Source organism: Ochlerotatus camptorhynchus, unplaced genomic scaffold (genome assembly GCF_037179485.1).
Source record: "Ochlerotatus camptorhynchus isolate MF236.1 unplaced genomic scaffold, CSIRO-AGI_Acam_v1.1 ptg001101l, whole genome shotgun sequence".
NCBI classification, from domain to species: Eukaryota; Metazoa; Arthropoda; class Insecta; order Diptera; family Culicidae; genus Ochlerotatus; species Ochlerotatus camptorhynchus.
The window spans coordinates 36-16,874 of NW_027041499.1; the positions used below are offsets into that span (position 1 = coordinate 36).

General features: G+C 37.2%; 1 protein-coding gene across 1 annotated transcript; it reads left to right on the forward strand.

Moving 5' to 3' along the window:
* Window positions 1–1,106: 1,106 nt before the first annotated feature.
* On the forward strand, window positions 1,107–12,125 carry LOC135716054 (nose resistant to fluoxetine protein 6-like). The gene is made up of 4 exons (XM_065238904.1): window positions 1,107–1,359; window positions 1,883–2,059; window positions 2,121–2,317; window positions 12,014–12,125. Exons 1-4 carry the CDS (start codon window positions 1,107–1,109, stop codon window positions 12,122–12,124), a joined length of 738 nt encoding a protein of 245 aa, XP_065094976.1. The 3' UTR covers window position 12,125.
* The last annotated feature ends 4,714 nt before the right edge of the window (window positions 12,126–16,839 follow it).

Consider the following 16,839-nt stretch of genomic DNA (forward strand, 5'->3'; position numbering starts at 1 on the left):
TCACTAATGAACATTTTGATCATTATAACAAGACATCATTCTATTTAAAGGCTCGTTCCTGGCATAGTTTGTTCTTTGGTTGGTAATATAAAACATATTTCTGTTATTTAAGGAACGAGTGGGAGCATAAAAATTTAAATTTTAAAAATCTCTGTGGCATTCAGTTTTTGTTCCATGTTCTTGCCTAATAGTTTGCTATCTTGTAAATGAAATGGAATTACATTTTTTCACATTAAACTTTAATAAACTTTTTGTGCACCAAGTGTAAAAGTTGTCAATTTCTTGTTGAAATACTACAAGATCAGACGCTTTTCGAATTTCCAGAAAAAGTTTCATGTCGTCTGTATGTATTGAGGCATTCAGTATTCAATATGTTCTCTACATCATTAACGAATAGAATAAACAGTAATGGTGCAAGATGGGAATGTTACATTGACTACTAACATTAATTCTCCTTCAAATCTAACTCTTTGTGTCCTACTGGTCAAGTATGACTGAATCCACTTTAATAACTGTTGACTAAAACCTAACTTAGATAATTTGAATAGCAAAAGAGGAATATCAACTCTATTAAACGCTTTACTGAAGTCAGTATATAGTGCCTCAACATAATGTCCCTTATCCATTGCGTTAATAGAAAATGTTACAAAATTCAACAAATTATTAGTTGTTGAACGTCCTTTAACAAAACCATGATGTTTTCCTGTAATTAAGTGCTTAACTTGTGCGAAAACATTTTATTTATTATAGATTAAATAGTTTAGGAATGCAGGACAATATAACAACTCCACGGTAATTTTATCCGGATATTTGTGATTCGTCAGATATTCGTATATCTGGATGAAATCCGTTAACATATCCGTAATCCGGACTCCGAATATTCCGATTACGAATAGATCCGGGGACCTGCTCAGTCGGTAAAGGCGCAGTTACAAAGCAAGGTCATGCTAGAGGTGGCTGGGTTCGATTTCGGGTCCGGTCTAGGAAATTTCCGGGATGGAAAATTTATTGACTTCCCTGGGCATAGAGAATGGTTGTACTTGCCACGCAATAAATACTTATGACATTTTTGCGTGTGCTAATTTACGCTATGCAATAAGCTTAAAATGGCCGTGGCCAAGAAGGTCAATTCTTCTGTCTGGCTCGTCCAGCAGACAATGAAGCGGACCGGACTTGATGTCTTCAAAGTAAGGAAGGCGCCTAACCGAACCGATAAACAGAATACGGTGGCCAAATCCCACGCCAGGAAGCTGTACTACGAGTTGTTGGTGCAGCCGAAATTCAATTATGAAGGGCAAGCTCCGGAAAACAGAGAAGGTCTTCAAAGTCGACAAGGATTTGAAGAAAGAGTGGATGAAAGTGTGTAAGAAAGATGGCGCAAGTGTTGCACAGGATTTGATCGGTAGCGTTAAATCCAAGGTGCGGGCATTTAGCCTGGAAGAGGAGGTTAAATAAACCAATTTTGCAAAAAACATAGCTAATATGTGTTTATTTATTCCCTGAGAGTTTCAAAAATATCCGACTGAAAATGAATTTTTGGTGATCATTTTTTTCTAGTGCATTCTTTATAGGGGAAATGGATGTAATGTCGGCCTAAATGCCCCTAATTTGGACCTATACATAAATTCAGCAATCGACTAAATTTTCAATAGCGTCCAAAAATATCCATTAGTACCGTCCCAATGACGCATTCATCTAGATAAAATTGATAAATAGCAGATTCTTAGCGATGGGCCCAATCTTAGATCCATAGGCCAACATTAGAGCCATTTCCCCTATATTTTTTTTTAATGTTTACACTTTTCAGCTTCTACCCTTCTAAAACAATCTACGTTATTTATGGACATCCCTCGATGAACTAAACATAATTTTCTACTTTCAGGAATGTTGACCGGATATATTCTACATTTCAAGAAAACGCCACCGAAAGTACCTCTGTTCATCAATTTGTCATTATGGGCGATTTCACTATCAATTCTCTTTGGACTTGTTTTTGGAGTATGGGACGGTGAACTATCCGTTCCTGCCACAGCTCTCTATGTGAGCCTCGGTCATACAGGTATTGTTAATTCTTGACTTATTCAAACAGTGGATTTGAACTAATTTAATTTAAATTTTAGCGTGGGGAGTAGCTCTCATTTGGATAACCTTATCGTGTTGCTGGGGATATGCTACACCTGTAAATAAAATATTATCTTATCAAGCATTTTTCCCGCTAAGTAGATTATCATACTGTGCTTATTTGTTGCATCCAGTAGTAATGATGGTTACATCATTTCAAATGGAATCTCCTATGCATCTACAGCACGTAATTGTGGTAAGTATAAGGCTTGTCTCACACCAAAAAAAAAACTTGTATATTTGAATGATTTATATTATTTCACAAGTTGTACCGATTAAAAATATTTTGCTTTTCGGTTCGTTAATCGTTGTCAACCGTTTCGATCATCTGCGTGTTAATCAAATGGAAGTGGTCCATAATTGTAGGTGACCCATAATACTGGAGTGACTGTAATTAAAAAAAAAACTTCTCGTGTCTCGCCTATATCATATGTTGTGTATATGTTAAGTATACATCTGCAAACCCAACGATCTTGATACCTTGGGCAGCTTTTAAGCGTCAGCAAATTGGTGTACATACACACGTTTGGGGTCACCCTTGAAAAAATATGAAATTTTTTGTTGCTCATATCTCAGCCATTTTACGACCAATGTTCGATATTTATAGGTCATCTCAAAGGTATTGACTGAAATTTAGTTCGTAGCTTACTGGTTTAATATAGTTTACAATTTTTGTAAACTAAAACTTCTTCTAAAGTTACAAAATTTTCCAAAATTCATACTGATTATTTATGACTGATCTTCTCACTATTGGATTTCGCCAAATTTTGAAATGAAAGTGGAAGTGGAACCCTAATTCAATACCGATTGAGATACGTTTGTGAAAGTTTGGTTGAAAAATTTAGAATAGCATAGCATAGCATATACGGTTGTACAAATCGTGGAGGTCTATGTAATGGTCAACAAATACATTTTGCAGAAAATGTCGTGTGTTGCCGTTAAAAACACTTGGAGTTAGTGGTTTTTCCCACACATAAAAATTTGCGAAACAAGCATCGCATTATACACCTGGACACATCCCGAGACGATGTTAAATAAGAGACGCGCGAAGACTGAAGCCAAAAGTTCCAATCGAACCAAACGCGGTTCCAATTGAGCAATGTAAAAAAAACACGAGGGCCTCACGAAGAAAAGCGTGGGAAGTATTGAAATTGGGGTTGAATTTAATTGTTGAGGTTGATTGTCTTTATTAAGGAGATTTTCAGCCAGACGCTGATTAGCTGTTGAGATTTAAATAATTATAATTATGTTTGCATATGAAAAGTGAAATTGGACAGGAATATTATTGTAATTCATCAGCTGTATTCTCGTTATGTTCTCATGAAATATTAGCTCCAGCACAACGAAATACATCAAAATAGGCTCTGTTACAAAGATCGGCGTAATTTTTTAAGATAGTAAAATTTGTGAAAGACTTCAAAAGAGAGATTTCACTCATACATGATAGGAAGCAACTATTGTAGATTGAATAATTTAGTGCAACGCTCTGTAGAATATACCCTCCAATGAGGTATATTTGATTTCACTCAGAGTTGTTAAAAATTGATACTTTCATTGAATAGCAATACTACCGATACGGTTAAAAAAGTATTCAGTTTACCGTAATGCTGAAGCAGACGACAGTCGCTCAAATTAAAAGTCACTTGAAGTAAACACTAAATTGCGGGTTGCTAAATCTTGCAGAAAAAGAAATTAGTTGGCCGTGCAAACAGATTTACTTTTATTCTCTCCGCGCGTCTCTTATAAAACATCGTCTCTGGCCACATCCATATAATCCCAGGTGACAGGAAGGAAAATTAGACCAACATCTATTTAGAAGGTACAGACAGATCAAATATTATCAACCAAACTTTCACAAACGTATCTCGATAAGAATGGAATGAGGGTTTTAATATCACTTTCATTTCAAAATTTGGCCGACACAATTCTAAGAAAATCAGTAATGAATGTCAGTAGCAATGTTCTGTTCTAGCAAAAGGGCAAATCCTAGAGCAGCCCGGGCAAATGGTTATAGATCTACCCTATTTGACCATTTAAAGATCGAATTTTCATTATGTCGAAAGTAACATTCGCACCGATCCGATATGGTTTTGTTTTGATGACCGAAAAGTTATTCCTATTTCCAATTAATCATATATAATCTCATAATGGTAGCAATGTTTAACTTACCAAGTAATGTTTTAATCATATGATAACCGATCGCTAGCTTTCATGCTAAAAATACTGGTTTTTTAGCCTAAACTTATTATATGTCATTTAGTGGACACATACACTGAGATTATAATTAGTATTATATATTATAAATTCGTATTATAACGGCGCCGGTGGTGTAGTGGTAAGCGTGATTACCTCTCACCCCAGCAGGCCTGGGTTCAATCCCAGTCGGCGCCGCCGGGATGTTCTGAGGCATAAGATCTCTGATCACGCCTTCCTTCGGATGGGAAGTAAAGCCGTTGGTCCCCGGTTCATGAGTTGATGGGTCGATAGGTAGGGTCTAGGTGTGGGAGCTGCCTTCCTGGCACGTCGGTAGCATTGGTGCTCAGCACGGAAAACAAGATCGACGGAAAAAACAAACCAAAGGAAAAAAAAAAATTATAATGATTTTTGGCGACAATTTTATTTTGTTTTTTTTTTTTTTTTTTTAACTCTTTATTTGTTCCAAATTCAAAATAAATTACATTTCATTTTTAACCTAGGTGCTCCAGTTACTACAGTAACTTACCAGCCTTAATTGTTATGATATATATCTAAGTGTTTTTACATTGTTCCTGTCTTGGCAATTCAGTATTTTAAACAGGTTTTTTATACCTGCATGTCAGTATAACAATTGATAGCTTAAAACTAAATAACTAAAACTAAATCTTATCTAAGTATAAAGGGAATTAATCGTTGCAATTGAGGATTGTAACGATTTTTGCCGGAAATTATTAATTATTTTGTTGGACATTTGTGCTAAAGTCTCAACATTCGAAATTCTATGTACTTCGGTAGTACCACAGACAAACAGACATAACACTCGCAAGCTGTTCATCGAACAAGCATTTAACGGTCAATTTAAAAGTATCGTAGTTGGTAGTACCGCCACCTGTGGCGCGCATAGTCAATTCCCTTGCGTTTGACGTTTACACACTACCGCCATCTGTTCAGCGTACTACCCACCACAGTGTACTCAACAGATGGCGGTAATGTTTTAGCGACGATATTTTACATTGAGAAATATTCAATGTGTTATGTCTGTTTGTCTGTGGTAGTACTGTACCAGGGAGGCAACTTCAAAATCATCTTCAGAATTTTGTTCTGAATCCTTTGAAGTGCTTTTTTCCTGGTAGTGCAACAACTAGACCATATTGGCACAGCGTAAAGCATAGCCGGTCTAAAAACTTGTTTAAATATTAGAAGTTTATTCGTCAGGCAAAGTTTGGATTTCCTGTTTATTAGAGGATACAAACATTTAATATATTTGTTACATTTGGCTTGAATGCCCTCAATGTGATCTTTAAAAGTTAATTTTTGGTCAAGTATTAATCCAAGATATTTCACTTGGTTTGACCAGGAAATTGGAACTCCGTTCATAGTGACTATGTGACTACTACTAGGTTTCAAAAACGAAGCTCTAGGCTTGTGTGGAAATATTATAAGTTGAGTTTTGGAAGCGTTGGGAGAAATCTTCCATTTTTGTAAATAAGAAGAGAAAATATCTAAACTTTTCTGAAGTCTGCTGCAAATAACACGAAGACTTCTTCCTTTAGCGGAAATGCCTGTGTCATCAGCGAACAAAGATTTGTGGCAACCCTGAGGCAAATCAGGGAGGTCCGAAGTGAAAATGTTATACAATATAGGCCCAAGAATGCTACCCTGAGGAACTCCTGCTCTAACAGGTAGTCGATTAGATTTGGAATTTTGATAATTTACCTGCAGAGTTCTGTCAGTTAAATAATTTTGAACTAATTTCATAATGTAAAGTGGAAAATTAAACTTTTTCAATTTAGCAATCAAACCTTCATGCCAAACACTGTCGAATACTTTTTCTATGTCTAGAAGAGCAACTCCAGTTGAGTGGCCTTCAGATTTGTTTGAACGAATTAAATTGGTTGATGAGTAGTTGAATGCCCATGGCGAAATCCAAACTGCTCATCTGCAAAAATTGAGTTCGTATTGATGTGAAGCATCATTCTATTCAAAATTATTTTTTCAAAAAGTTTACTTATTGAAGAAAGCAAACTTATTGGACGGTAGCTAGAAGCTTCAGCTGGATTTTTATCCGGCTTCAAAATTGGAACAACTTTTGCATTTTTCCATTTATCAGGAAAGTATGCCATCGGTTAAATAATTTTACCAGGAAAGACAAGGTACTCTCTGGGAGTTTTTTGATGAGGATATAGAAAATTCCATCATCACCTGGAGCTTTCATATTTTGAAATTTTTTAGTTATAGACCTTACTTCGTCCAAATCAGTCCCCCAGGAATCATCAAAAATATTTTCCCGAGAGAAAATATTCCGAAAATCCCGAGCAACCTGATTCTCAATAGGACTAGTAAGACCCAAACTGAAATTATGGGAACTCTCGAATTGCTTAGCAAGTTTCTGAGCTTTTTCCAAATTTGTGATCAAAATTTTACCACCTTCTTTAAGCGCTGGAATAGGCTTTTGAGGTTTTTTCAAAAAATTTGTGAGTTTCCAAAAGGGTTTGGAACTCGGGTCTAATTTAGAAACATTATTTTCAAAAGTTTTGTTCCTCAGGGCAGAGAATCGCTTTTTAATTTGTTTTTGCAAATCCCGCCAGATAACTTTCATGGCAGGATCGCGTGTTCTTTGAAATTGTCTCCTACGGACATTTTTAAGACGGATCAAGAGCTGAAGATCATCGTCTATTATAATTGAATCGAATTTAACCTCGCATTTTGGTACTGAGGCAGCTCTTGCTTCAACTATAGAAGTAGTCAGAGATTCAAGAGCATAATTAATTTCATCTTTGGTTTGCAAAGGAATGTTTGGATCGAAGTTATATTCCATAAATGTTCGATACTGCTCCCAATCACCTCTATGGTAATTGAAAGTAGAGCTGTTGGGATTACAAATTATTTCTTGGGATATTTCAAAAGTTACTGGAAGGTGATCAGAACCGAAGTCAGCATGGGTAACCAATTGGCTACAAAGATGACATGAATCAGTTAAGACCAAATCAATAGTTGAGGGATTTCTTGCAGAAGAAAAGCATGTTGGGCTGTTTGGATATTGAATAGTGTAATAACCTGCAGAACAATCATCAAACAGAATATTACCATTGGAATTGCTTTGAGCATTATTCCATGAGCGGTGTTTTGCATTAAAATCACCAATAATAAAGAATTTAGACCTATGACGGGTAAGTTTCTGGAGGTCACCCTTGAGAAAATTCTTTTGCTGGCCTACGCATTGGAATGGCAAATAGGCAGCTATAAACGTAAGTTGTCCAAATTTTGTTTCAACAGAAACTCCCAAAGTTTCAAAAACTTTGGTTTCAAATGAAGAAAGAATTTTATGCTTGATTCGTCTATGAATAATGATGGCAACGCCACCACAGGGTCCATCAAGACGATCATTTCTATAAATCAAGTAATTTGCGTCCTTCTTAACCTTATGGTCAGGTTTAAGGAACGTTTCAGTTATAACGGCAATATGCACGTTATGAACTCTCAAAAAATTAAATAGCTCGTCTTCATTATCTTTAAGAGATCGAGCATTCCAATTTAAAATGTTTAATGCTTTAAAATCCATTACTGAATTTTAAAGTCATGACAATATTATTAGCAAATTTTACTCCAGTTTGAATAGCATCAAACATGGAGTTAGATTTAAGCATATCAGAAATCATGTCAATTAATGAATTCTGTAAAAATTCCATTTTAGGGGCAGTAATGCTTCCTAAGTCAAAATTGTCAAAATTTCCGTTAGAACGTTGGTTAGTATTTTGATTTCTACCCGCTGCAATAGCAGCATAGGTAGCTCCATTAACTCGCTGAACATTGTTAGCAGCGAGGGGAGTAGGTACAGATGAAACATTTGAAGCAGGGGTGATATTTGTACCTACGGGTACGAATGTAGAATTTGTTCCTCACTGACCGTTGTTAACAGCAGAGGAATTTGTACCTGGTCGGAAACGTGGAGCGTTTCCTACCTGTCGGTTAGAACGAGATTGTACGATCCCTTTGCGAGTCTTACATTCCCAAAAATTGGATTTGTGGTTTTCACCACAATTTGAACATTTAAATTTCTTAGGATCTTCCTTCACAGGACAGTCGTCCTTTGCGTGAGAGGAATCACCACAATTCATGCATTTAGCTGGCATGTAGCAATTTTTAGTTCCGTGACCCCATCCCTGGCACTTACGGCACTGAGTGAGGTTTTGGAAATTTCCTCCAGTCTTCCTGAAGTGTTCCCACTTCACTCGGACATGGAGCATAAGGCTAGCTTTTTCTAAGGCCTTAAGGTTGTGTAGTTCACTAGACTTGAAGTGAACTAAATAAAAATCATTAGAAATCCCGTTGCGCGAATCGCCAGGACGGGATGTCATTTTCATTTTGATTACTTGGAGTGGCACAACTCCAAGTAATTTTGCCAGTTCATCTTTGATCTGATCCAGGGATTCACCATTGGGCAGTCCTTTCATGACAACCTTGAACACACGTTCAGTTTTGGTGTCGTAAGTAAAAAATTTGTGCTTCTTCTCAGTAAGATACTTGAGAAGACATTTAAATCCGTCCAAGGTTTCAGCCAATACACGGCATTCACCCCGACGTCCAATTTGTAGTGAAAACTTAACTTTCACGAAATTCAAAAGTTCCATGCGAAGAGCATGGAAATCGGTAGTGGTTATCACAATAGGGGGAATCTTTTCCTTCTTGGCATTAAGCCGGGAAAGTTTACTAGAATTTTTCTTGGATGATGGATCATTCTCATCATCCGTGAGCAAATCAAATTGATTACTCAAATTAATTTCTTCAGAAGGGGGGTCAAGAGTTTGCCCCTTTCTTTTGCGTTTAGGCGCCATGGCGGCAGTAAATTTTTTATCCAAATCGACTTCCAAGCAGATTACTATAAGAATCTGAAGGATCGAAGAGGAATTTTCCAAATCGATATCCAAGAAGGATTACCTCGGGTAGGGTCCAAACAAGGATCGAAGAGGAATAAGAGGAGTTGAACAAGGTAGAAATTTTTTACAGGTTGAGCACTGAAAAGTGCTGTTTAAATTTGTTGTAGCTTTAGGTAGTAGTAACACTTCCTTAAGCAAAAAGCAAATAGATCCGCACGGCAAGAGAGCACGATGCGGACTAATTTTATTTTGTAATTCATACGATCGAACCATGATGTGCTGTCATTTTTTTTTTTTTCAATCATCCATCGTATGATTTTTCAGACATTCAACTATGAATTGCAATATAAAAATGCAAAATACATCATAGGGTTGTACAAAAAATGTGGTATGGCATATGTATGAAAGTTATAAGAGAAATCAATAAAATATAAATTTGGGATTTGTTACTAATTAGTTCGTCACAATGTATCTTTGTTTGCAGATGGGGTCTTAGCCGGTATTCTATATTTTTTTAAATGCCTTTGTAGCTTTCAGATCACACACAACTCCTGTTGTAGGTTATTAATTAGTGTTTTTTATTTCGATCACATATCTTGCAATATCTGGAATAGCGACTTACGCCACAGTTGATTCGGTTTGTGGAGATGGATATGTAAACAAAATTTGTTAGAAAAATAAATCGACAGAGAACAAAAGTGGAATGTGACACTTACGCGATCAACTCTTTTTCAGCGTACTGCTGATGTGTTCATTTGTAAGGCAGTGGCAGCAGCAGCGCTAGTTTAACAGTCTGTAAATGAAAAACTGTACACGCAAACCAAAAATTTATTACAATGAATGTTAGTTCCATTTCCTATCATCCTCTGTTCATGAACATCGCAGCGAATGTTAGATGTTGACCTTGCAGACGATGCACAAGCAAGCATTTGACTTGATTGTTATGTAGATGTTATGTGTTGATTACAAATAAAAAGCAATTTATTTAAACAAACATACAGGTTTACGCAGCCTTGTCACGTGTCGCGAAAATCGATCAGCCCTTTTTGTATTTTTTTGTGATTTCTTAATGACCTAATACTGTTCGTACGATTATTTAATGATTTTTTTTTTGTTTTTTTTTCATAAGTTGGGTCAGTGAAAATCATTCGATGGATTTATGAAATTCACATGGTTTTCCTAAACCTTTTATTGTAACAAACAATAAATGCTATAGATGCAATATGAAAATATAAGATTCTTATGAAACTGGGTCGAGATCATATTTTCATACGTTCATACGACGCAGCTTATGAAAATTGTAGGGACAGTTTTCTCAGTGTAGTGTTACCTGAAGTGCATTTACTAGGAAATTCGGGAGAATTATCAGGCACGTCTCCTTACGTGCAGCTCATCCATCATTTTAGGCCACCGAAATCATTTTAGCAGCAAACAGTTCAATTTAAAAAAATTTATAAGGAGAAAGCAAAACGACAAATGTACACTTTTTGTGGATTTATCTGCTCTGTTACTTAGGACAAACGGCATCTACATCGAAATCGTGTGACTTCCCGAGCAAAGTCCAGCATTAAAATGACAGCAAATTGAAATCAAGTTTTGATATCAACATCAAACTGAAATCCTAATTTGATTTCAGTTTATGCAATTGTTAAATTTTGTTTACATTTTCTGTACATTTGCTCTTCAAATTGAATACTTGTTTTGTTATCAACAGGAAAAATTGATATCAAATTGAGTTTTCAGTTTGCTCTCAATGATAGCAGAAATAGTTTTCAATGTGGAAGATTCACAGGAAGATTTTTTTGCTCACAGTTTTGATATTTTAACCGTTAAAACGACCAAAACGACCGCAACCTGAGCAATCTTATCAGCGAAATCACAACATCAAATTTAGATATCAATTTGATCTCAGACTTTGCTCGGGTTCCAGTCTGAAATCAAACTGAAAACTAAATTTGATATTGTGATGTCGCTGATAATGATTACGCGGGTTGCTGTCGTTTTGGTAATTTACCCGGTTAAAATATCAAAATTGAGAGCATAAAAATATTCCGGTGAAACATTTTGTAGTACTAGAATTTCGACTAGAATGGGATACGTTAATCGTTTGCTTGGGACCAATAGGCTAGTCAAGTAGTGAGCCAATTTAAAATCGTTAGTTTCGTATTGATTGTTGATTGAAGTGTATCCTCTTGGATGTAATATTAAAATTTATTTTTTTGTTGTGTATATGATCGACGCATAAATCCTGTCGATTTCGCTTTCAGAGAGTCACTAACAGCGATTTTATTATTCGTGAGCTCTCACTCTGAGTGAACGTTCATGAATCATAAAATTGCTGATTGTGACTATCTAACAGCGAAATTGATAGTTTTTTTGTTGCGTCAAACACATACTTCACAACCTCTTCTTGTCACTTACAAGTACAAAATATCATCATAACGTCTAATGATTTCATCATTCCGAAATTTATTATAACGAAATAAGTGGATGCTGATGCTATGTTCACGCTTTGCTCAGACTAGTGAGTTATAACATTTAAAAAAAATGGTCGAGTGTCTACGCGGGGGGCGAAGGGGAAGGTCAAAAACATCTAAAAAGTGGTCTACATAGTTCTTGAACAGCCGTTATAAATCTCCAAATTAACATCCCTAATAAACAAATACCATAAACGAACTGTATCCCGGATAGGTAAACTATCCCACAAATGGTTTGGATGATACCCCGAACACGTCGTTAAGCTCTCTTTTATGGTTATTTTTATTGGGGATAGCATTACAACTGTAAATCTAAAATAACCTAATATCTATTTTTTCTAGGTTACCATGTTCTTCGGAAATGCTGTCATTTCATTCATCTTGGCGTATTTCGTATCTCTAGTATTTGAAGCTCCAGTGGTGAAATTGTTGAAATTAGTGTTCAGGAAATAATACGTAATAAATGAATTCTAAAGCAAATGGAATTATATATTTATTTATTTCCGAACCATTATATTGAAAAATAAAATATAAATAAATATCAAACCCATGGAATTAAGATGAGGCTCCTTATTATGGAGGAAAACACTCCAGGGATGTAAAAAATGCAGCGTTACGCTTTGTTTTAAAAGTTTAATGTTTTTCACCTATTGTTCCAAGGGATAAATTATGACGGCGAGTCACGGTTAATCAGCGGAAAAGTCAGCGTATGGAATCGGATGTGAAAAGAGAGAACACTCGCGATTACAGTATAACGTGAACTTTATTAAAAACAAAATAAACACTTGGAAGGTGATAAAAACACACTCGCGTCGGTCGCGGTTCGATCGGAGAAAATGGCTGTTTTAAAGATGACAGCCACTTGCACTGCTCGAGGTGTCGGCAGCTACTAGGGGGTTCGGACGGGTGTGGTGACCAAGGAGTATCTATATCATAAGGTGAACATTGCTTTTCTCCACACTCCTCCTCAATGCTCAACCGCTTCACTGGAACTTCCGAGCCCCAACCTTCCACAGAACATCTGGTGCTTCATCGGTCCGAGGGGTTTCGTCAGAACAAACTCTCTCGTGTCAATATGCTTGAAGCGTCGGCTCGAACGCTCCGTCTTCACAACCGCGAGGCAACCCTGGTTGTCCTCGTTCAACACTGTTGAACCCTTCTGCTCCTCACCAAAGTCGCGCAGAAGTTGCCTCAACCATACGATCTCTTGGCAGGCTTCGCTGAGCGCCACGTACTCGGCCTCCATAGACGAGAGAGTGACGGAAGTCTGGCGACGGCTGGCCCATGAGATCACTCCTCCTGCAAACAAGAACACGAAACCGGATGTCGATTTTCGACTACCGACGTCTCCGGCCCAATCGGAATCTGCATACCCGATGAGTGCTTGATCTGGATCTCCTCATAGTCTGTAACATTAGAGCATGTCCCATTAAATTAAAATATACCCATTATTGTAATAGTTTGAAAGATAGGAGCTAGAACTAGAAATTGTTATAATATTTAAAATAAACTCGCCTATTTCAGCGCCGTCCGCTACCAAAACTGCTCGAGTAGATAACTACCACCCCTTCTCAAGGGTTGACAAAAGTGGATGGGAAGGAAGTTCAGTCCTCCGATTGCGATCGAGGGAGAAGATAAATAGGCGCTCGATCGTTGATGGGGTACGGACGCGCGGAATAAAGTCGAGTGTTAAAAAAAGAAAGTATGGATTTTTGCCTTCGCGTGTGTGACGCCTAGTGTGGCGAGTGAAACGGGCTGTTAACCTGGCCAGAAGAAGCAAAACCCAGTCTCGGTAGTGCGTAATTCTGGTGTTCGGATGAAGTGTCCCGAAACCTGCACGTGGCGTGCGTATTAATTGTCGTCGAGCTGGTCCCCAATCCTCGCCATTAGATATATGCGTTCTTGACTGCATGGTATTGGTAGTTCGCGAGTGTCCGTCGGTTGTGTGGTAGCCGAAGGAGTGAAGAATTGCCTCCTTCGTGCTCCTAGTGTTGGTCCGAGAAACCAGACCAGAATCTGCCGTTAGAACGGTTCACATTAGTGCGTGAGTGGATGAAATTTTGAACCTACGTCCGAAAAGTGCGCCCAAAATATTAACTACGTGTGTTCACAGGATTCCTACGAGAATCCCTGCCACAAGTGCAGGGCGCTCCAACGAAAAAGTCCACTTTAGATCGACTCGAGAGTTAATTTTTCGTTTGGTTTGGAGAAATCTTTCCTGTGTTTGATCTCCGTATAAAAAAAATTGCCTCTCTCAACATCGAAATTGATTTCTTCCATTTGATACAGAAACGTGCGATTGGACACGATCCATTGCAATGAAGTTTATGTAAGGTCCGGACCAACAGGCAGCTTGCTAAAATATTGTAAACATTGCTGAGCACTCATGTGACGACGTCACTCTACCATAACATTCCATACTACGAACAGTGAGATTTACGTCACTGCCAACAGCTGTTTCGTGTAAAAAGATAAACATTGCAGTGAAATACGAACACCACTAAACATTTGTTCATTTCACTAACACCAATAAGCCTGTTGGCCTGGACCTTATATAAAGGACATGGATCCATTGCACCCACAGATAGTGATCATTCAAGAGAAAGAATATAGCACTTGCTATCAGGAAATTGCTTTTTTAGCTAACACTTTGAAGCAAAAGGCACACTCACGATCGGCCTGGAACTTCTCGGATAATAGGCTGAAAATTAGAGCACGTATTTCGATCAATAGGTTTATTTTTTTTGTTTTGCATGTCGTTTAAGCATATACCGTATGTATAGGGAAGTGATATACTGAGCCACACAATAGGTAGTTGTTTTTCTGATCTTCGTCTCTATCCCTTACCTACCAGATATAGCGTGAGCAGGTGTTCTGTTCTTGGCACACTGCTATTTCCTTTGCAAGCGTAACAAGGTTTTTCTTGCAGATCACAAACTTTGGTCACTTTGGTAGACATGACTTCAGTTCGTTGGGCAAACAATTTCTGTCATAAGTATGGATAGAGAATACCAGAAGGAGATGTGTGTCGTTTATTTGACCAATGATGAGGTTGGTTTTGAACTTGAGATTAGGAATATGCTAGTGGGAAAAGATCGAAGCCTTAGTGTTAACCGCAGAAAACTCAAGAATGCTTTGCGAGAAGAAGCGGATGGGCTCGTTCGTATTTTTTCATACAACCGTAATCCTGAGAGTGAAATGTTTATATGTAGAGAAAGATTAGAGCGTGTATGGAATGAAATAGAAGCTAATGGGGCTTATTACGGATGTCACTTTACGGTGAAAACTTGTCACTTGTCGTCACGGTGAAGTGATTCCCATTTGATTTGTACGGCAATCACGGCTCTTATTATTAGTATCACTTTTTTATCACCGTGTAGTGACACCCGTAATAAGGCCCAATATTTTTGATCCATTGATGTCCAAAACTGCTCTCCTACATCTTTATCATCGCTTGAAACTTTTCAAACGAACATATGGCGTTAGTAGGCGTGCTAATGATACCAATTGGATTTTTTCAAAGGTGGTTCAAACGTATTTGACACACTTTAATGAAAATGCTATTTGCTCACCATTATCAGTTTCTGTTTTGGACTCAGTTTCTGTGGAATTACAAGGAGCGGCTAGCTTAGCTGCTCAGGCAGAAGAGCGGACTCAAGATTTAAATACATTGGATCAGCCAGTGGCGACAAAATCGGCTCTCGTGATGACGTCGGTTCTCACATCGCGGAAAATATCACCGGTGGTAACGCAAGCTCTTTCTGGTCCAACCTTACAACCTTAGCACCGGAAATTGAGCCACTTTTACAGAGCTTATGTATAAATTCAAGTTCAATATCGTTTACCAGTTTTAGCCAACCGTGAATTCATCGATTGTCACTACCGCTTCAGATAGTGCTTTAAATATTACGTTGTCAGCACCACGGTATCATGTCGCGTCGCGTGTACAACAAGCTAGGCAAGTTCGGTTCGACACGATACGTGATTTACTAGATAATTTATTGGACCTGTCGCGATCTACGGGAGTGAATACTTCGGTTCAAGCCAGTGCACTGTGGTCCAAAACGGCAAAAAGTGGAACTTTATTCCTAGAGCCTAGCCTTTACATTTTAGCCATATAGTGTCTTCGGAAAAAATGTTTGTATAAATATCTTACATAATATAAAACTGTCAAAAATTAGTCATGTCTTACTATGCAAAAAATAAAAGCACTAACTTTTTTCTTTGAGGATATAGGGGAACAATGTCTTCAGCAAAGTTGTAGACAATGTAAAAACAAGCAACTTCACTGAATACGTCAAAATTCTAAATCCTGTATTTTCAGAGTTATGGAGCTTTTTCTATGGAAGTTCCCTTAAATTTAGTTTTTCATACTTAACTTCTTTAAATTTCATTTTTCAAGTATACAATGTTCTAGACAATTATTTGAACAATCAAAACACACGTTTTTGCTCAAGATCATGAATCATTACAATTACTCCTTGTAAAGTTATTACAACTTTTATCTTTATTTTTCCATTACTTCTTAAGCTTTTAGGAGAGAATGGGGCAAGTGAGGACACAAAACCAACTTGTTTTCTTGAAGCTTAGCTCAAGTACTATAAAGTTGAGAAGGTTTCATTTGTCGCTCCCTTCCCAAATTTGAGTACAATAACCTTATTATTTATGGTTTTTCATATATTTTCACTTTCTTTTTAGGTTTTTTATACATAATTTTTTACTCTTTTATATTTGAAGTATATAATGTTCTAAATAATCTTAAAACAGTAAAAACACATGTATTTGTAGAAGACCGTTAGTCTCTACAATAATGCATTGCAAAGTTATAGCTTATTTTAACTTTATTTTGCTTTATTTTTTTGTTTATATGGGAGAATGTGGCAATGGGAACACAACATCATCTAGCCTTCTTAAAGCCCAAGTACCAAAAAAGCTATGCAGATTCAACTTCACCCTTTCCTCATCCTATTTGAGTATGACAACTTTACGCAGTTACATATTTTCTTATTTTTATAGAAAACTTAATATATTGAACATTCGCTGCAATAAAATTATACCTCAAAAATAATACACCATGTATTATTTTTGAGCTATACGCGAATAGCATAACAGTTTGTGTGATTTCACTGCCTGCTGGCAGTGTTGCTGATATTTAGGTGTACGTGTCG

Excerpts from the sequence above, each read along its gene's own strand:
- LOC135716054 (XM_065238904.1), top strand. The coding sequence starts at position 1,107 with ATGGCCGTGGCCAAGAAGGTCAATTCTTCTGTCTGGCTCGTCCAGCAG. Across the intron at positions 1,360-1,882 it reads TGAAGAAAGAGTGGATGAAA|GAATGTTGACCGGATATATT; the intron begins GTGTGTAAGAAA and ends TTCTACTTTCAG. Across the intron at positions 2,060-2,120 it reads TGTGAGCCTCGGTCATACAG|CGTGGGGAGTAGCTCTCATT; the intron begins GTATTGTTAATT and ends TTTAAATTTTAG.